Below are 20,016 nucleotides of genomic sequence, written 5' to 3' on the forward strand. Positions count from 1 at the left end.
ATGCCCTGCCTTGCAGATTTGGGAATACAGAGACTCTTCCTCCATGACATCACCAAACCATGGAGAAATAGGCAGTATTTTAGCCTACATATTTAATGTTCTGCTGAGATCTAGATGCTGTCATAGCAGGAAAATGTTTCCTGCATCTATCTCACAGCTCCTGCTCCCCACTGCTTACTGCCAATGGAGATGTGGTAGAAAATCTGGAGAGAAACTTCTGTCCCAGAAACCACCATGAGCTGTTTGCTTTGCCCTGTTCCTTTTCTGCTTCTAACCCTTTATCATCCCCTTCCTGCCTTCTATGAAGTAAAGAAGAAACTAAGATCAGCTAGTGAAGGGTTTCCTGGATTTGTTGCATAATTTAGCTGCAATATGAACACCTGCACTTTTCCTTAGTCATTCTCTAAGAGGTTAAAGAGAGATCATCCCCAAGTCACAGGAAAGGCAAGGGTTACCATTGCTCTAGGCCAAGACATTACAATAGTGATGATGACAAAACTATTTGGCAGAGATGCCAGCAATGCCAGCAAACAAGGCACCATCCTAATCAAGGGCAGTATTTTGATTGCTCAGAGAGCCAGCCCAGCTCCCTGCTGTCACACTGTGACAATCCCCAGCCCAGTGTCATTCCAGCTCCCCAGAGTGTTTGCCAGGGCTGGGGAGAGTCTGTACACACAGCTCCCAGGAGCTGGACCTGCACAAACAGAGAACTGCAGATGGTGGAGGAGAAATGCCCCAAGGGCAGAGTAAAAAGCACCAAGAAATGCAGGTGTGCCCATTCAGGGTGGCTGCAGCACATCTGCCCCACCACAGGCTCCACTGAAGCACCTTTCCTTGCTGACCTGGTCCTTCCTGCTCCAAGCAGGTGCTTCATCCTCTCCTGACACACAAGGGCATGGGGAAGGAAAAGGGCCAAGCTGTGCTCTGAGAAACTCCTGGGAAATGGTGATGGTGGCACAAAGAGCAAAGCACAAGACCCCTGAATATCAGACATTCTCCCTGCTGGCAGTGCAGAGTATGAGCAATGTGATGGCACAGCCTCTTAGTTTCCTTGGCCATATTTTATGCCTTTATTTTCATCTAGACTTATGTCCAAGGCTTGCAGTGCACTTCCTGTGGCAAGATCCTCCAAGTAGTTATGAGCTCTGCAATATTCCTCCAAGCCGCCTTCTTTTTCAGGAATCTTGTTTGCAATTACCATGATTCTGTTTGTCCTTTGTCATGGCACAGATATGCAATTTTCATTTTCTGAAGGGACATCAAATGGGAGGGCAGGAGAGTTTGAGGAAGTAGAATTAGATTTTTAATAACATTTCCTTTAGCCACACTCTAACACATGCTTGTGGTCCAGCAGAATTGAGTGAGGTGTCCATTTGTGTTCTCTCAGTCCCAGAGTTACCAATGCCCATAGCCATATTTTTTTTAAATGCAGGTTACTGGAATAATAAATCAGGTCACTCTAGATGCCCACTAGAGCTGATGATCTGCTTCTGTGTAACCAGTGCAGCCAGCAAAAGGAAACAGAGTTCACTCAGCATGCCCAGTTCTGGAACACCCAGAAGAGAAAATACTCTGGAGGATTCCTACAGAAACCAAAGCCAAAGAGCAGCCCTGATTGGGAACCCCCTCTGCTCAACTATTTTGTTACAAGTGGCCCAAAGAAGAATGATTTTCATTTTTCAATTCTTGTTGCAGCAGCAGCTCTGGGCTAAGCAATTGTTATGGTGTGCTTAGGGCACCAAACCAAAAAATCTGAGACAGAGGACCCAGACGCAGAATTCCCTGCAATAACCTAAAGCAAATGCCACTGGATGCAGCTCCCTCAAGATCTCCCTGCTCACAGCCTCGCTGGTGGCCAGCATCCAGACTGAGCATTAGCAAAACCAACAAACCAAACAGTTCCCACAGTAAGTGCCTTGCTCTCCAGTTAACTTATTTAACTGTGGAGCTTCTCCGGGGGATGTTTCATGTGCTGTTGTTGCAATAAGCGGGTATCCATGGCAAAACCCGAGGGCACTGCCCTACGGCAATGAAGTCTTGGCTAAACAGCAGCAGGAACTGGAAAAGGTCAGAGCTCCACAGCAGCCCTGCTCCATTTTAAAAATAAAGCCCATCAGCTTGCTAAGAAACGAGGCAGGTTCTTCAATGGCTTGCAGGTCAGACCTGGGGTGTCTCAAATCAATTTTCCCAAAGACACTGGGGGAAGGAAGGAAAATGCTCAGACAAGTCTACAGGAGAGCAGCACAGAGCTTCACTGCCAAGGGAGGGACAAGAACAGAAGGGACTCTGGGGCTTTGCAGAGGCCAAGGAACAGGGAACATTTTCCCTGCTGCTCTTTCCCCACCTCGGTCCTGTTCTTGTGCTCCCAAAGGTACAACTTCCTGCTATAATCTATTTTTAATCTTTATGCAGGGACCACTTCTATATGGTTCTGTACCTGGATGGCCTTGCATTGCCACCTTCTCTAGGATTGTCAGTGGAATCCAGCACATTGGTACAGCTCTTCCATTCCACCTCTTGGATAACACTGCTGAAATCCACCAGAAGGAGCCTTTGTGTATCAATTTTGCTTGAGCCTTGAGGAATGTATTAACAGGTAAGGAAAAACCCAGTGAGTCCTCTTAACTGTGCTGAATTATCATAAAATTAATCTTCCCAATCTGAATAAGAATAGGATGCTCTGGATTTGCAATACAAATCCTGTACATTACGGATGTGGATGGTTGTACACCCATAGCAAAACATGACTTTTCTCCCAGCCTCCTCATTGACTGACCTGTGTAGTTTTATTTCTTAATAACAACAAAGGACTAAATGCACCCTACAATAGCTTATATCAGGTCTGTGTTCTCCTTGCTTGCAGTCTGCTCTTGGATTTGTGCTAAGCAATGTCCTGCCTTCTCCAAGGCAGCTCCATACTTTGAGATATGTTTGTTTTTACAGGAGTTATCTTTGAGATAACTCAAAGAAAGTTGAAATATATTCTTCTCAGATACTCCTATTGTTGCAGTAAAAGCATGGGAGATGTCAGCAAACTGGCTCTGCCAAACTCCTGCAGCTTTAATCTGATGGCTGGATTTTATCTGTAGGTGTTTTGAGGAGGATGAGTGCTTTTCACGAGAACGAGGCGGAAAAAAATAAAAGCAAACTCATTAACTTCCATAAAGTTATCCTCACTTATTTTCTCTTCCCTTTCCTGCTGTGTTTGTGGTAACAGCTCATTAGAGCCTGTGTTTGCAATAGCTGCAGCATGAGACAGGAGATTTCATTTCCCCTCCTGCTTTCCAGGATGTGGCAGAACCAAGGCTGCTACCGGGGGTTTGTGCTGCTCACTGAGCACAGGTTGAGCCTGAGCTCCTTTCTTGTAGGAAACTCCTGCTCCTGCCTCCAGGGAAGAAGAGGAGCTGGGATTTCTCCTTTGAGAGATGTGGGGCTCGTGTTTGAAGAAGAAAAAGCCTGTGCTGTTTCCCACCCCCGACAAGCGCAAGCATGGAGAACAGAGATGCTGCTGGTGTCTCTGGAGAGCTCTGCCAGCCCTGCCTGCCCTGCCGAGGAGCCAGAGTCTGGTTGGATGGTTTGAATCTCTGCCATCATTTGGAGCAGAATGAAGCTCTGTAAAGGACAGTGCCTGAATGCCAGCGGGGCTGTCATTAGCTCGGGCAGCCCAGGAAGCAGCTGATGTGCAGTTTGTGGTGGAAGTCATGCAGACACAAGGGGTGACAGGGCGTGGAGAGGCCCCAGCCCCTGGCTGCAGCCTGGCCCCAAAGGTGTGTTCCAGGCTGTTTGGATGGACCAGGCACAGCTTCACAAGACACAAAGGCTCCATGGACCATCCATTTGATGTCAGTTTTTCAGTGATGTTGGGTGCTGCTGGCCCAGCTCCATCTTTCTTTCACAGTAATCAAAGGAAATGCACCCTAGTCTTGGAGTCTGGTGGTTCAGGACTGAAAGCTTAATGGCTTTCCTTGGCTTTTTCCCCCCCCCTCTCTCTTTTATGAAGCATAGGGTGTTTAGAACTATGGAAGCAGTGCAAGAAAAATATTAATGAATAACTATGGAGTGCAGACATTAATGCATTCCTTTCTCTTGAAATAACTGGCTTTTCTCGGTGGGGTCTGTAACAAAAAAAGTGTCTGCAGAGTCTGAACCTGCTGTATAGAAGCCAAAGTAGATGATGATGATTTAGAACTTCACTGGCTTGCTTTTCTTTTTTTTTTTTTCTAAAATGTTATCTCTGCATTTATCATGTTGCAAAAAATCTCTTTCTCTGAGAAATGATAAACCTAAGGCAGAGGGGCAGTTCTTGAGATTCTGGGTGATGGAAAGTATGAACAAATAATGATTTTTGTGATCCTGTCCCACACCCCAAACTCCAGCTGATGCTGGAGAGGAGGGATTAAAGCATTGCAAGCACCCCACCATTGAGTTCCCCAGTGGTGGGTTGGGTTTTCAGCTTTTGTTTTCCTGCAGTTATGGACCAGGGGCTACATGCAGCAAATATGGGGCTGTCTTATAGTAACAATTCTCCCAGGTTTGAATCGCAGGTCAGGGCAGAAAACCTGCAGGTCAGGTCAGTGGCTGGAGCTGCCTGTTCCTTTCATGGAACAAAATGCAAAAGGAGGACGGTGGAGAGCCCCACTGCTGACTACCAGTGGGAATGGGAACGGTGCATCCTTGTCCCCAGAGAGGCTGCACAGGTGCATATCCAGGTGCCCAGTGGAGAAGCAGGAGGCTTAAGCACCTGCTGGAGAAAAGACAGATAGTTCTGAACCTTTGTTCACTCTTCGACCCCTCCCTGGCTGTTTCTCCCTGGCGATTCCGTCCAGCACCATCCCTTCCTCCTGCCCTGCTTCCACCGCGTGCCACAAGGGCTGCCAGCTGCCCACGGCTTTGTCCCGTGCCCGAGCCTGCCGGGGACCGAGCGCTCGCCGTTGCGATGGTTGTGCAACAGCAGCGGGCAGGGGTGCGGGACAGCGCTGCCCAGGCGGGATCTTTGGCGGGAGCGCTGCCCGGCCCCGCCGGGGGCTGCAGGGAGCGCGGGGCCCGGCCCGAGGGTCCGGCCGGGGGAGCCCCCGGTGTGTGCGGCAGCGGGGGAGCCCCCGGTGTGTGCGGCGCTGCCGGGCTCGGTGCCGGGCTCGGGGCGGGGCGCGGGGACCCCCGGGCGGGGCCGGACTACGCGCCCCGAGCGCCCCTGCGCGCCGGCGGGGCGGGGCCGCGCGGCCCTACAAAGGCGGCGGCGGCGGCGGGGCGGCCGCTACTCACCGGCACCGGCGGGCTCGGCGGGGCCGCGCTCGGCTGCAGGCGCGGCCATGAGGCGGCTGTAGGGCCCGGGAGCCGCCGCCGCTCCGCTGCCTTCGGCCGCCGCGGGGGGCTCGGCGGGGCGCGGCTCTGCTCGGGGTGGATGCCGGCCGGGGCCGGCCGCTGCCGGCACCATGCACACCGTGCAGAAGGACACCACCTTCACCAAGATCTTCGTCGGGGGGCTGCCCTACCACACCACCGACTCCTCCCTCAGGAAGTACTTCGAGGTCTTCGGGGACATCGAGGAGGCGGTGGTGATCACGGACCGGCAGACCGGCAAATCCCGAGGATACGGCTTTGTAAGTGCCGCTCCGCTCTGCTCCGCTCCGCGGCGGGACGGGCGCTGCGCGCGCCGCCCCGGGGAAGGGCCGGCAGCGAGCCCCGGGCTGCCGAGCCCGCCGGTGCGGTGGCAAAGTCCCGGTGCGGCCGGACAGACTCCCGGACAAAGTCCCGGTGTGGCCGGGCGGACCCCCCGGTGCAGGACGCTGCGGAGCCGCCGCCCGTCCCGTGGCTGCCGCGGAGCTTGTGCCGCTGCGGGAGCGAGGGGCTGGGTCGGGACAAAGGCTGGGCTGGGGCCCGGGAGGAGCCCCCCGTGTTGTCTGAGGCCGTGCCGTTCGTTCAGCACCTGCTCCCCCCTCCCGGTGTCCGTGCGGGTCCCCGCATCCCGCCGCAGCTGCCCTGAGCTCCTCTGAGCTGGGGGTTTCGGGAAGGGCTCCACCAGCTCCTTAAAAAAGGCACGGGAGGAGGTGGAAGGGCAGGGGAAAGCAGCTGGCACCGGCCCAGCGGGGAAACCGGGCGGGGGGGAGCGCCCGCTTTTCCATCGGGTCCCAGCAGCCCTTCCCGTCTCGCCGTGCAAGCGAGGCTGCACGAAGGGAGTTCGGCTACCGATTCAAAATAGAACAATAAATAAACTCCACTTTAGTGCCTGTTGCTGGAGTGTTTACAAAGCGCTGTTGCTACAAACAAGGCTGTGCTCGATTCCAGGTGACCATGGCAGACAGAGCTGCTGCTGAAAGAGCTTGCAAAGACCCAAACCCCATCATTGACGGCAGGAAAGCAAATGTGAACCTGGCGTATTTGGGAGCAAAACCACGGAGTATTCAAACTGGTGAGGCATCCAGGAGATCACATCTCTCTGTATTAGAATAACTTGTAAGACAAGGAAACAAGTACCTCGGGCTGGAATCATCTGATCTGACAATGCACATTTATCTGTCCACCATAGTTCTGATTGTTGGCTGAGGACACTGCATGGTCCAGTTACCTCTCTGCTGTATCTTCTTATTCAGCCCTGCTGCACTAATGTTACTCAGCAAAGTTCACATAACTGTGTTAAAGCTGTTTCCTTCCACGGCAGATCTGTTTGCCCGTTAACCTCTTTGTTACATGAGAATTAACTGCAAGATCCACTTTGTCATTTCTGCCTTTGGTTTAATGACCACAGTACCCAGTGTGTAAAATAAGGCTTTATACCCCATTGTCTGTTCCATAGCAGCACGTTCACACTGGGCTTTCATCATGAATTCCCATCTGCTCCTCGTGCATATCACATATGCATGTTAAATTTAACTTGTTTCTAAATGGGGCTCTGAATTTGCTCACATGCATAGCAGATCAAATGCAAAGACGTGTGCTGTAATTCTGCCTGTGTGTTACCAGTTGAATGGTACAATGGATGCCATTCATTAATATTTCTTTTTTTTTCTGAACTTTTTTTTTAGGTTTTACCATAGGTGTGCAGCAGCTACATCCAGCCTTCATTCAAAGACCCTTTGGGTAAGTGGAGATGTTTCCTAACGGTCTGTTTGAGATCAGATTCACAAATCAACTTCCTCATTATTTAAAATGTGTGAAAAAAGCCTTCGCCATCAGGAGTGGACAATTTCAACAGCTGTTGTTAATGTTCAGAGTACTTTATTTCTGGTGGAGATTTCAGAAGTTTTGTGCATTTGTCAGCTTTAATGTAATTCCCAAAGATCCTTCTTTATCCTCAGTAAATCTTAGTCATAATAAACCCAGTGCATTGCTCGCTGTTTTGCCAACTTCAAGAATTCACAGGAATTCAAATAAATGGAAAATAGTTTCTCTATTATAGTACTTAAGGTGTCAAAACAATTAAGCAAATTCTGTTCTCATGTTTCTCAAATAAGATCCTCTGCTTCCTCTGTGCCATTTCCCACGTAATAACGCTTAGGATACAGTTTTATCCTAGAAAACAAATTGCATTGGAAACAAAGTCTGTTACTTAATGAAAGTAACATTAGGTCAAAAATTGATTTTGGACAGATGTTATACAAGGCTTGAATAGTCTGCAAAAGTGGGCTTTTGTCTGCTGTTTTCAATAGCTTATACCATCCCTACTCAGTTAGAAAAGTCCTCTTTTTATACATCTAATAGGATCTGGCAGCTGCTCGGCAAAAGACAAGTGTGCTTCACGAGAACAATAGTGACTGTCATACTGCCCTCATTTAACTGTTTAATGATTGATGCAGCTCTTTTTTTACACCATTTCAGAAAGTGAATATTGATAAGGTTTTTTATTATTATTTTCTAAGAGCATTAAGAAAGTAGGTGCATTTTTTAAATGAGTGCTTTTGAGCACTGCCCTGGTGTGGTTTTTGTGTGACTCTAATATAAATAGATGGGATTTTGGCCTTTGTCAACAGCAATACTTCATCCCTTCCCTGCTCCCCGCTCCTTTTTTTTTGGGGTGTTTTTTTCTTTCTCTTTTTCCTTTTTTTTTTTTTTTTTTTTTTTAAGAAAAAAGAAATCTGCTAACAATAAAACTTTCATTCCTCTGCCCTTATGGCCGCAGTTGCCAACTGCCTGGGTAATCTCATTCCTCTGAGTTTCTGGATGTGAGAGGCTGTGTTGCCACAATAGTGCACGCCCCGTGTACGTGTGCTGTGTGGGGTTCAAACGCTGCTTCTCACAAGCACTTACTGCTGAAGGCCTTGAAAAACATCTGCCATGAAAGGAAGAGTCTCCCCTTCTTCAGGGCAACAGCCACATCAGTCTGCATAGACCAAATGCTGCTTTTTAATAGTTCTCCTTGCATGGGGGCTGCAAGAGCTTTCACAGCCCCCAAAGCAGCCGCACCTTGAGATGCAAACCCAGAGGCTTTTGCATGGCAGTGCAGGAGAGAAGTTGCCAATGAAAGCAGCCTCTGGCGAGTCCTGCCGTGCATGGGAGCAGAGAAGAACAAAGTGGTGAAGCCCGTTAAAACTCCTCTTTTTGGCAGGAGCACCTCGCAGATTATCTGCAGTTTTCTGGGTGCCCTTCCTACCCCGCAGCCGCAGCTCTTGAAAGCATTTTTTTTTTACCAACAGTTTGCTTTTGGTTTCACATCCAGAGGAATGTGGGATCGACTGATTACATGTTCCTTATGATCTAGACAGTTCCTGTTGCAGTTCTTAGGCATTGGTTTCATCATTAAACCAGCAGAGCTGCAGTTAGCACATACAGTGGAGAACATTATAAATTATTTATCAGTTGCCAAGAGACAGGAACCAGGAGAATGGAGGGCTGGAGGCAGGGGATTATATATCATTATTTGCAAGCATCAGTAAACAGGAATTTAATTGAATTCAGTCATTGCTGCAGCAGAATCACTGGAAATGTAGGTTTTGCAGAATGTGTTTACCTGAGCACCACCTTTACCTGAGCACCACAACTGGTGCTGCTCTGTGGCTTCTGAGCAAAGCCTCAGGTGCTCAGTTGAGCAGCAGAGCTTGGCTGCCAGTTCCCTCTTTGTCTCCTCAGTAGACCAACAAAACTAAGAGCCTGCCAAGCTCCACTCCTGCATTCCCTTGGACCCACAATTTCCTTGGCCCTCAGTGGTAGATGAGGAGTTTGTCAGGGTCTGTCACTGAATTGCTGCTGTCTGTTTGCACCACGCCGGGTGGATCCTGACCTTTCCCAAAGGGAGCGCAGTGGCTCGGCTGCTTTGCCCCTGGTGTGAGATGTTGCCTGGCTCTCCCTCCTGCAGTTCCTGCCTCTGCAAAGTGTTTGTGCCCGGGGGTTGGCATTGTGGTTTCCAAAAGATGATTGTCATGGGGCACAGGGTGCTTGGTGAGCGAGCTGGGCTTGGCAGGGCAGGAATGAATGAAGAACCGTTAACTCCTGGGCAGTTAACAAAGAGCAAGCAGCCACTCATGTCCCAGCTATCAAGCCACAAAACGCAGGTTTTGGTGAAACCTGAAATGAATGGAAACTATGAAAATTACCCAAACACCAGAGAGGATTATTTATAGACTGAAGGCTTCCCCCCCAGCCCCAGACACCTCAATGCAGCTGTAAATATTGCCAGGGCTATGCGGAACAGAAAGAGAAACCACGAGGAGCCTCTCTCCTTCCTTCTGCTGTCCTGGCAGGGGAGGCACTTGCGCAGCAGACAGCACGGAGTCAGTAGTAAATCCTGTTTGGAAAAGAAGTTTCTAGCCTGTTGTAACCAGAGATCTTAACAGTAATGCAAGGCAAAGGATCTGTCTGTGACTTGGAGATCCGGCTGCTGAGTTTAGGGAAGCAGCATTGGGCCTGGGGCTCAGCCTGGGGCTTGCAGACTGTGCTTTGCTTGGAGGCACCTGGCAGTGCCAGTGTGTCCCTGCAGCTGCCATGCTTCATGTGATCAGGTGATGTGGCAGAGCTGCTTGGTCCCACCTCGTGGCTCCCTCCTCTGGGACTCTGGAGGGGGAGGCAGGTTTGAGTCTGTGCAGGGAGTGGGGATTCCCTGGTTCTCCTCTGTGCTTGCTGCTCTGGACACAGCATATGGCAGATGCATTCCTGTGGCTGTGCCTCAGCGAAGGAGCTATCTGTGTGGGAGATCTACCAGTGGCTGAGTAAGTGACTGAGCTCTTGCAAACATAAAGCTGTCTCTTGTGGCAGGATCCAGCTTTTTCCATAGTTGCACGTTGGATGTCATTGCTCCAGAGACCCCATCCGTGTGTAGTTACTTGTTTTGGTGGCCCCCTGCCTCTGGCCCACATTTGGCCTCAGCAACATCAGAAAGAGTTAAATCCCTTTGAGTTTAAAATTTCACGCGTTGATGCTGCTGCAGTTAGGAAGTGAAGAAAGTCTCTCTTTGTGTCAGCCCAGCCTCCCTTGCAGCTGTTTATCCTTAAAATTTCTCTATTCGGTTAAAAATAAAAGGCAACAAACTTTCATCTTTTCTGTGGTTATGCTTATAAAAGGGGCACGTGCTGTGCCCAGCCTGTGTCAGCTGGCATCCCCCTGCTCCAGCTTCCCATTGCCCACTTGCCCAGAGCTGGAGGCTGCAGAATCCCATCCCACCCTGCCAGGCTCATGGGGATGGAGCACCCAGCACCTGGTGTTAGCCTGTGCCAGGAACATGAAAGCTTGGGGGGGAAAGGGGGCATTTCCTAAGAAATGTCCAAATCCATTTTCCAAACGGCTTCAGCTGCTGGTTCTCATGCATGGTGACTGCTGTTCAGACCAAATGCTTGCCAGTCAGAAAGAAATCCCTTTCTTATTTTTTTAGTTATTTTATTTAGTTTTTTTTTAAAGCATAAACATGTATTTATAAGCAACTCAGACAACTTTGAGAATTTTCTTGAATATCTACTTCAAGATGGCAAATGCTGGTGTCAGGCCCAAGGGTTTGGTGTGCCTGTTTTTTGGGGTTGGGGCAGAATTTGCTCATGTTCTGCCTGTAAAACAATACAAAAGCATGGTCTGATACAGTGACCTCACACTTGGCTATGTGAATGATGTGAGCTCAGACCTGCTGCGAGGGACAGGCTCTGGGTGAAGGATCTGAGCCATTCCTGGACAGTCAGGGCATGGGCTTGTGTGTGATGGAGAGAGCCTGAGCTGGCTCTAGCTTTGTCTTTGCAGCACATGGCTTGAGTTGTGCTATCTTCTCTGTGATTCCATTGCCTCTGGTGGATTTCCTCTTCATCCTCCTCAGCAGCAGAAGCCTGAGTCCTTTCCCGTTGGTGCAGGAGCTGGGGAGAGGCAGATCCAAAACCCACCTGTGTTGCTGTGGCTGGTGCCACAGAGTCCCAATGTGGCAGATAGATGCACACGTCTGAATTTCCAGAGCAGCTCAGCTTGTGCTTGATCTCATGTTTCCTTTGAGCAGCTGCTGGCATATGGGCCCCAACTCGTAGTATTAAGCACATGCCCAGTAATTGGAATGATGAATGCAGCCCTGGGCACCCTGCCCTGGCGCTGAGGGCACCAGCCAGGGAACCAGACAGTTGTTGTGCTGATAATTTGGTAGCAAGGACACCGGGTCACTTCTAAATACGACTTTTATGAAGAACTTGTTCCCCACGGATGGGAGCAAGCTACATACCAGAACTAAATATACTCCATGATCACAAAAGATGAAAAGTCCTGGACCTCGGAGTTAAAGCTCAGTCTCCTGTTTCTCAGTCTCCAAGTGCTGTAAACAGAGTTGTGCTGTCCCCTGCAATTTCCCTGTCACCAGCTTTTAGCTCTCCTCTGTCAGAGTTGAGCTGTCCTGGCCAAAGCAGCAGAGGCTGGAAAACCTGTGCTGGATCCAGGCATCCGCCATGATTCCAGCTTGCAGGAAGGTGTGGATGGATTGGATTGAGATGTCTTAAATGTTCTACTGCCACAAAGGCGCAATTGGTAGCTGAGATCACAAACTCTTAAAATGGAATTTCTTTCTTGACTGAGAAATTACTTAATTACTTGTTTTATTAAGTGCAGGCCTTCTTTTATCAAAAAGAGAGATTTCATTGCTTTTTCTGTAGCTGAACAGTCTACTTCAAAACACTTAATCTCCAAGAGAGGGGTTTAGATAAATCAAATGAGTGGATGGTTTTAATTAAAGTTCAGTGGAAGGGATCACGTGTAAAGAAGGAAAGTCTGTTAAAAATGGAACCAGTTGAAAGCAGTCACTAATGTGTATTATTCCAAAACTTGTCAGGTATTTCAGAAGACTTTAGAGATGTTTCTGCCATCAATTTTCTCTAAATTGCAGAAGAAAATTGGAGAGCTCAGTTAAAGGCAGAATTCTGGGGCTTCCTGACTTGACCTGTTGGAGACCCTGGTTTTCCCTACCATCCTACACAAGGATGTTTAAGGACTCAGGTTCCTGTCATGCACTGGTGTGAAACAGTCCCTGTTTCTTCTGACAGTTAATTTCTGGTTTGGCTGTGCTGATAACTGGAAAGGGGAGGGGTTTTTCATTCTCTGGAGAGCTGACCAGTTGTGGATAAACTTCCATGTGGCTTTTTCCTTGGTGCCAGATGGCTCGTGTTTCAGGCAGATGTTATCTCCTGCTACCTGAGTGTTTTTCAGCCTGCTTCTCTCCAAAACTATTTTTGGTCTGGCCCAGCATGCCTTTGTGTAGGATCATAGGTTGTTGTTTTTTTTTTTTTTTTTCCTTCTTCCTTTGGGTGTGGGGGAAGCAAGATGCAGAGGATAAAGCTGTTGAGCCTGGCTGTAACTCCTGGTGGAGCTCAGCATGTTGATCTCAGACTCTTGGTCAAGCTGAGGAAAAGTGTTAGATCTTTGGGAGGTGCACTCCCCTCTTTGGTCTGCAGCCTTTTTTTGCTTCTTTCTGTTTTTCCCCCCACTGATGCAGTCTGGGACCGTCTGTTGTGGCATGTCATGCCTTGGTGATTGCCACTGATGCGGTGACATCTGCTCCCAGCAGGGAAGCAGGAAGCTCAGTCCTGTACCTGTCTGCACAGGCTGCTGTGTGCATCTCCTCAGAGGGACAGAGGAGGATGAGGAGAAGGCAGACAGGCAAATCAGTTACAAGAGGAGCAGAAATTGCCTTGACTGCTTTGCTATTTTGTGTTTGTGTCGTATTGCAGCAGGTGATGATAAATCCCATGGAGCTGCAGGGTTCATCCCTGTGTGACTTTGAGCTGGCTGGGGTAGCTGGCTGATGAGGCAGAAGCTGTTGACATTTCAGGGCATTTTAAAATCAGCTTTAGTGGGGACATTTCAGGAGTTGGAGCTTTGTCATGTTGTGGTTAGAGCCCAGCTCTGTCAGGGAATGGTGAGGGATGGTGGAGTGATCAGGGCACAGCCCGTGTCCTGATCTGTACAGGTGTTAGTGGATAAACTGTGATCCCCTCCTGGAGTGGGAGTCCTGGCGGGCAGGCAGGGACATCCTGCAGCCTCCTCCTCGTGTCTGCACTGAGAACAGCACCTGAATTTCTCACATTTCCACAGCCTGTCACCGTGGCTGGGGCCCGTATGATACCTGTGGCCAGCCCTGCCTGCACTCCACACACGTTTACTGAGTGTCTCCTCGAGGTGAGTGCTTGCTGGCTTGGGAGTGTCCCTCAGGAGCGATTCCTTGGAGTGTGAGTCACACAGGATATGTGCCTGCATCCCCAGCTGTGCCGTGGTGCCCTGGCACTGCCAGTGCAAGTGTGGGGTGTGCTTCCCAGAGCAGCTTGAAACTCAGGAGCCCACTTCAAAATGCACCTTTGGGTGGGTGTGCCCTGCAGGCAGTGCCTGGGGGTGTCACATCAGCAGGGGCTGTGCTCAGCTGGCGCTGCAGCACCCCCAGCACCCCCTGCCATCACGTGCTGTGGCAGTGTGGGTGTCCCTGTGGCAGCCAATGGGTCAGCTCTAGTGGAAATGGAGGCCAAATTCCTGGGGTCAAATGCCAGAATTTGTGCCTTCAGTGGCAGACACAAAGGGCTCTGTTTCTTTTATTCTTCAAGGAATAAAAGGCTGGTCGAGGTGGTGGCATTTGTGTGCTGATCTCTGTGAGGCTGCCAAGAGCCCTGTGCCCCTCCTTGTTTCCCAAATGTTTGTGTGATGCCGTGTCCCTCCTGACAGAGGGGTGCAGCTGTCTCCACCTCTTCAGAGCTGACAAAACCAGCTCCCAGCAGGGCTGGCAGAGATCAAGGGGTCAGGAACTCCCACCTTGTTGCTCTCAAACTCATGCAGCGTGCAGGAGCAGCTTGCAGAACAGCTCATGGCTCATGTGTAGGAAGTCCTGAGAAGGTGCAGCTAAAGCACATTTTAGGTGTAAATCTGATACAAAATAGTCAAATACATGAAGTGTCTCTGAGATGAGCTCTGCTGATGAGAGCTTGTTCCTCTTCCCCAGTGTTTGGTTAGAGAAGTGGGACACGTTTCCTCCTGACTTGTCCTTTTTTCCTTGCTGTCCCCCTGCCAGCCCTGCCCTGCTGCTGGGTGATGGCAGGTTTTGAAAGGGACTTTTTCATCTGCCTGGGGTCATGGGTGCCTCCCTGACATGTTTGAACATCTCCACCCAGGCCTGCACCTCAACGGGGTCCCTTTTGTTGTGTCCCCACCAAAGCAGGACAGAGCCTGTGTCCCTGTGCCAGCGGCTCTGTAACCATCCCTGTTCTGGTTCAATTCTGGCTGCTGGGGCATGGTGCCACACGGTCAGGAGTGTGGGCTGGCACCACGAGGGCCCTGCCAAGTCCCTGCTGTCCCTCCTGTGCCACTGCTGCCTCTGGGCTTTGACCCTGCCTCTGAGGTTTGACCCTGCTCCTTGTGCTGGGTGCCTGTGCCCGCGGCGGTGCCAGCAGCATCTCGTCCATCTGCTGTTCACAGGGTGACTTTGGTGTGTGGTGGCCACGGCTGAGCACTTGGTTGGTGTTTTATAATCACACCGTGTGTGTTTTTGATGAAGTTCTCTCCTGGCTGGCAGGGCCCATCGTGGGGGATGGAGGAGAACTGCAAGGGAGGGAGGAAGGGAAAGGCATCTTAAAACACAGATGTGACTCATCCTGTAGAAATTCAGATTAGAGTTTGCTGTTTTCTAGAAAGAGAACTCCAGAACAGCTTTCTTTTTAAAAAAAATTATCTCTTGAAAGATCATGTTCTGGAATAATGGAAGAGGGGGAAATACTTTTAAGATTTTCTGTGGATGCTAAATGTAGCCAGCAGAGAACTTTATCCTACTGCACTGGTTTGTTTTGTTTGTAGCTGCAAGTCATCAAAGTGACCTTACTTTGAGTTGTGTGTTTATTTTGATTGATGAATTGCCATCTGTCCACCTAATTCAGAAGACCAAATTGCATCATACCTTGATTGAAATTTCTAGCTGAATTATTGAAATCCTACAGACCAAGAGAACCTTCCCTTTTACATCGACATCCCCTTTAGAAGCAGCTTTTGGAGTTGCTGAGTGTGGTTTTTTAGTGCAGTACCAGCTATTGTGAGTGATGTGTGCTTGTGCATGCCCTGGGCTGGTGGGATGGATTTCTGAGAGCTGAGAGGGTCCAGCAGCACATTCTGCCTTCCAAGCTAATGGTGCTTTTTATTGCAAGTAGCACTGAGAAGCCGGAGTTTTTCCTTGCTGAAGGAAAAATGCAGTGCAGGATGTTGCAGATTTGCTGTCTCTGAGCCCACTGAGGAGCTCTGTGTGTGAAAGCAAAGCCAACAGTGCAGAGTTTGTTGGGATGAGCTGGGGATGGCCACTCACCCCGATGGCACCACGTCCCCCACATGGGCTGTGCCAGCTCAGGAGAGCAGTTGGGTGGCAGCAGGGGACATGGAGGAGCTGCTCAGGCAGAGTGATGCTCTGCTGGATTGCCAGGGCTGTCCTGGCTGTTTGGTGAGCACAGGTGGAATTCCTGTGGGCAGGAAAAGTGCAGGCCCCTTCTCTGCTCCTGCCACCGGGTGGTTTTTAGTGGATTGTGCATTTTTTGTTGCATTTGTGGAGTGATTTTAGCTTTGTTGGGCCCTGGAGTACCAGGAAGCCTGGTGGCAGGGAGAAGTGAGGAGCAGCCAGAGCATCCATCCCAGTCTGGGATGCAGGATGTTGGCTGATCCACCAGGGCTGGAGCAATAACCATGGGCAGGCCCAGGAGCAGCATTGCACCTCTGAGTTACTTAAAATGAAAGAGAAAATCCTCCAGTGACAGCCAGAGGAACCTCTGAGTGGGACTGAGCCCTGCTCCTCCAAGAGGTGGCTGCCACTGCCTGGTGCGAGTGTGTGACATGGAGTGCCCTTGGGCTGAGCTGGTGCCTGAGCTCCAGCTCTGATTCAGCTCTGCTGGCCCCAGTTTAGATCAGAGCTGAACAAAAAGGGATTCTGTGCATTTCTGCTGCCTCATGTCATTCTTGTTACCCACAGGGTGATGATGCTGGGGATGGTGTGCTTATGGGCTGGAGGATTGTGAGGTCCCTCTTGCTGTCCAGGGGTGTCTGGTGGCCTCAGAAGAAGGTCTTGCACTGAATGCAAGGTTGAGGTGCTGCTCACCACCATCCATCCTCCCTGGGCATATGGAAGGAGCCTGATTTCAGAGGCAGTGTTGCTGTGTGGGGAGAGGAGAGGAGAGCAGTCATTCTCTTGTCATGCAAATTGTCTCAAGCAAAAACAAACTGCATATGGGAGTGGGAAAAGGAGAGAAAACTCGTTCAGATGAGCCCTTGTTTGTGGGAAGCCTTTCTCCTGTCTGAAGAGCAGATTAAACCATCCAGTGCTGGTTGTCAAGCAAGTGGGAACAGCCCTGTAGGTGCTGGGTAGGAGGGACCAGCCCCAGGTGGACCCCAGCATGCTGCAGGTGGTGGCTAAGATTTAGGACGTTCAGATGGAATAAGGCTAACCACATACAGCCCTGTGCCTTGTGAAGAGCCTGTGGGAGGCTTTTAAAAGTGGTTGTATTTGAAAATGTGCTGTCACACACATCCACACAAAAATCCCCAAAATATTTGAATCTGCATAATCTCTCTGCAGAGTTTTGCCTTGGGGATTTTTTTATTGGCCAAAATGAGTTGGGTTTGGAGACAGGGTGGTACAAGCTTTTAGGGGATGGCTTTGCCTCATGTGGGTCAGCAGGCAGGACCTTCTCCCCCAGGTGGCTCTGATCTTCCACTGGCACTGGTCCATTTGCTGGTGATAGCCTGCACCCCCTATTTCTTAAACAAACCCCAGATGTGTCACCCTGCCATACTCTTCAGGCCACATAAATTCCCCATTTTTCCTGGCCCATGGCCGTTTGTGTGGATGTACCTAAACCTTCAGGTTTGCACAGTTTTTGCCTTGTTTGAGGCCTGACTTGACATGAGCCCTTTGGAAAATACAGCCCTTTCATTTCTATGCTTTTTTCCCCCCTCCACTTTCCTCCTCATTAGCAGTTTCTAACAAATTAGTAGGCACTCCTGCATTAATCGCCTCCAGGATCCCTCCATCTATGGACTTTAATTGAGTGTGACATTGTTAGGTTGCTCTCAGCAGCACAGCTCCTCAGGGCAGGGGCAGCCTGGGAGAAGCTGCACTTTCGGGCCCTCATGGAAAGGGCAGCGGAGATGCCAGGGGCCGATGTGACAGCTCATGGACTCAGGAGTGTCACCGCCCTGCCAGCTACTGGGAGGAGGAAAGCAGCATTAATATCTCGTATTTTACAACAAACACCCTGTAGCATTCCCTAAACACGCGGTGTTGTGGAAACATGGTGTGTGTAGTAACTGATAACACCTGGCAGGCAGGAGGGCCTGGGGTCAATGGCCATCCCTGGTGGGACACGTGGAGGGTGACACGCCGTCCCTGCTGCTGAGGTGTCCCCCAGGGGCTGTAGGTGCTCAGGACCCTCACCCAAGTTTGCATGGACAATTTAGGAGGCATAAAGGCTGGCAGGGACAGGCCGAGGAAATGAGGTGAGCCGGTGGCTGTGTCACGGCCTTCCAGCGAGCTTATTTTGTATTTCAGCAGCCTGGATTACAAGCTGTGGGGACCAGGGTGTGTGTATTATAGCAGCCCATGCTTCACCTTGCACTACCCTCAGGTCTGGGAGTGTTTGCTTCTCATCCCCTCGCTCGAGGGCAGCACTGCTGGGCAGCACCGTTTCCATGGCTGGCGCACATGAATCTGAGGGGAAGCCGGGCTGTGCCCACCCCAGCCCCTCGCTGACTCTCTCCCTTTCCCTCCACAGACTCACGCCTCACTATGTTTACCCCCAAGCCATCATCCAGCCCAGCGTGGTGATCCCCACCCCCGTGCAGTCCATCACGTCTCCCTACATCGACTACACGGCCGCCAGCCAAGCCTACTCCCAGTACACCACAGCTGCCTACGACCAGTACCCCTACGCTGCCTCCCCCGCCGCCGGCTTCGTGGGCTACGGCTACACCACGGGCACGGTGCAGCCGCCCCTCAGCGCCGGCACCCCCGCGGCGCCCGCCGCCGCCTTCGTGCAGTACCAGCCGCAGCAGCTGCAGCCCGACCGCATGCAGTGAGGGCCCGCCCGGCCTCGCGGACAATCTCCCGCCCTGCAAGGATACCACTAGGACAGCAAAACGACAAAAAAAAAATTATAAAAGAGACAAAACAAACGCTCACAAAAAAAAAAAAAAAAAAAAAAGAAATCACCCCGTCCCTTTATTCCCCTGTATGTAGGTGCATATTGATGCCTAAGCTATTTATAGTATTGAGGGCGAACCCCCGAATCCTTGCAGTCTGATTGTGCTTATGAAAGTGGACTTCTGGTAAGTTTGTTTTTTTCCCCCTTTTTTTTTTCCCTTCAATCTGGACAGATACTGTCTTGAAGATGTTCTAAAAGCGGCTGAAATGTTTCACAGGAAAGCGACAGATTCTTGCACACATGGCAGTCTGCTTCCATCACCTGTGGTCTTCTTTCTGCCCCCTTCCTTCCTCATCCAGCCTACAATCCTCTTATTTACTGGTGAGGTACAGAGGTACTTGGAGAACATGGAAAAAAAGCAATCTTATTTTTTGGTTGTACAAAAACTTTGTAATACTCAGAGATGCCTTACAGAAAAAAAAAGCAAAAGAAAAACTATTTTTTAATATTTATTGCGATTTTATTCGCATGAGCTGTGAATTGCAGACAGAAGAATAGTAGTAAGTATCTGCCTTGTTTAATTCTCATTTTACTAAATTATTGTATGTAGGTAAAAGTTCTTAAGTAATTGCTGAATCACTTCAACATGCAAAAGGGAATATTGCCTTGAAGGAGAGCAGAATATTCCTTTAGTCAACGCACTGTACTATTTTCTTATTGTAATTGTTACTCTGTTAAGATTATCTCAAATTTAGGTATATTTTTAAATGCAAAAAACCAACCAAGAATACTGAACATTTTGTCTACTTTGGTAGATCTTTTGTTACAATGCTGCAACCTATGGAGACATTTACAGTATTTATGTAAAAGAGATTTGGGGCTGTTGGCCAGCAAGGTTTGGGAGAATATCATGAGTGGAGCAGTAGAGAAAAAGGTGTTATGTCACTGAACAAATGGGTAAATGTAACCTTTTTATGCCTGTAATCCAACAGCCAAATAAAGGAAGAGAACAGGCGATGTAAGTGCATTTCTACAAAGACAGCAATAAACTATTTTAACTTTTAAGATTATTCCATGCTGTATGGTACCATGTTTGCTTGGCTGCCTTAGGGGGTATTTCCCAGCCCACCTGGCTGCCCATGCTGGGCTTCACCCTCCTCCAGTGTGCCAGGGTGGGCTGTGACAGGAGCTCCTGCTGCCACCCTGGCAGGCGTCAGGGGCTGCCACCATCCTGCAGCGTGTGCCACACTGCCCTGCTCTGCGTGTCCTGGGGCACCTCAGGGGTTCTGAGCTCACAGAACCCCGTGGGCTGGTGCCAGCTGCTTCCTCACACTGCGTGCTGCAGAGGGTGGGAGGTGCTGCCATGCTGGTGCAGCTCCAGAGGCAGCAGGGGCAGATGGGATCTCATCCCAGGGTTTTCGGGCCATCACTTTCCTTCTGTTATTTGCTTAAAATAAGTTGGGGGTTGTTTTTCTAAAAT

The 20,016-nt window shown here is 50.0% G+C and overlaps 1 protein-coding gene across 2 annotated transcripts; it reads left to right on the forward strand.

Annotated features, from left to right (window-relative positions):
- Positions 1-5,252: 5,252 nt before the first annotated feature.
- RBM38 (RNA binding motif protein 38) lies at positions 5,253-19,606 on the forward strand. 2 transcript variants are annotated; one of them, XM_059480642.1, is made up of 4 exons: positions 5,253-5,600; positions 6,286-6,409; positions 7,023-7,077; positions 18,769-19,606. In XM_059480642.1, exons 1-4 carry the CDS (start codon positions 5,433-5,435, stop codon positions 19,040-19,042), a joined length of 621 nt encoding a protein of 206 aa, XP_059336625.1. In that variant the 5' UTR covers positions 5,253-5,432; the 3' UTR covers positions 19,043-19,606. The 2 variants fall into 2 exon arrangements, with proteins under 2 accessions (XP_059336625.1, XP_059336624.1); XM_059480641.1 differs by lacking the exon at positions 18,769-19,606 and adding an exon at positions 18,168-18,600 and having other exon boundaries at positions 5,254-5,600.
- The last annotated feature ends 410 nt before the right edge of the window (positions 19,607-20,016 follow it).

This window comes from Ammospiza nelsoni, chromosome 12 (assembly GCF_027579445.1).
Source record: "Ammospiza nelsoni isolate bAmmNel1 chromosome 12, bAmmNel1.pri, whole genome shotgun sequence".
Taxonomy (NCBI): domain Eukaryota; kingdom Metazoa; phylum Chordata; class Aves; order Passeriformes; family Passerellidae; genus Ammospiza; species Ammospiza nelsoni.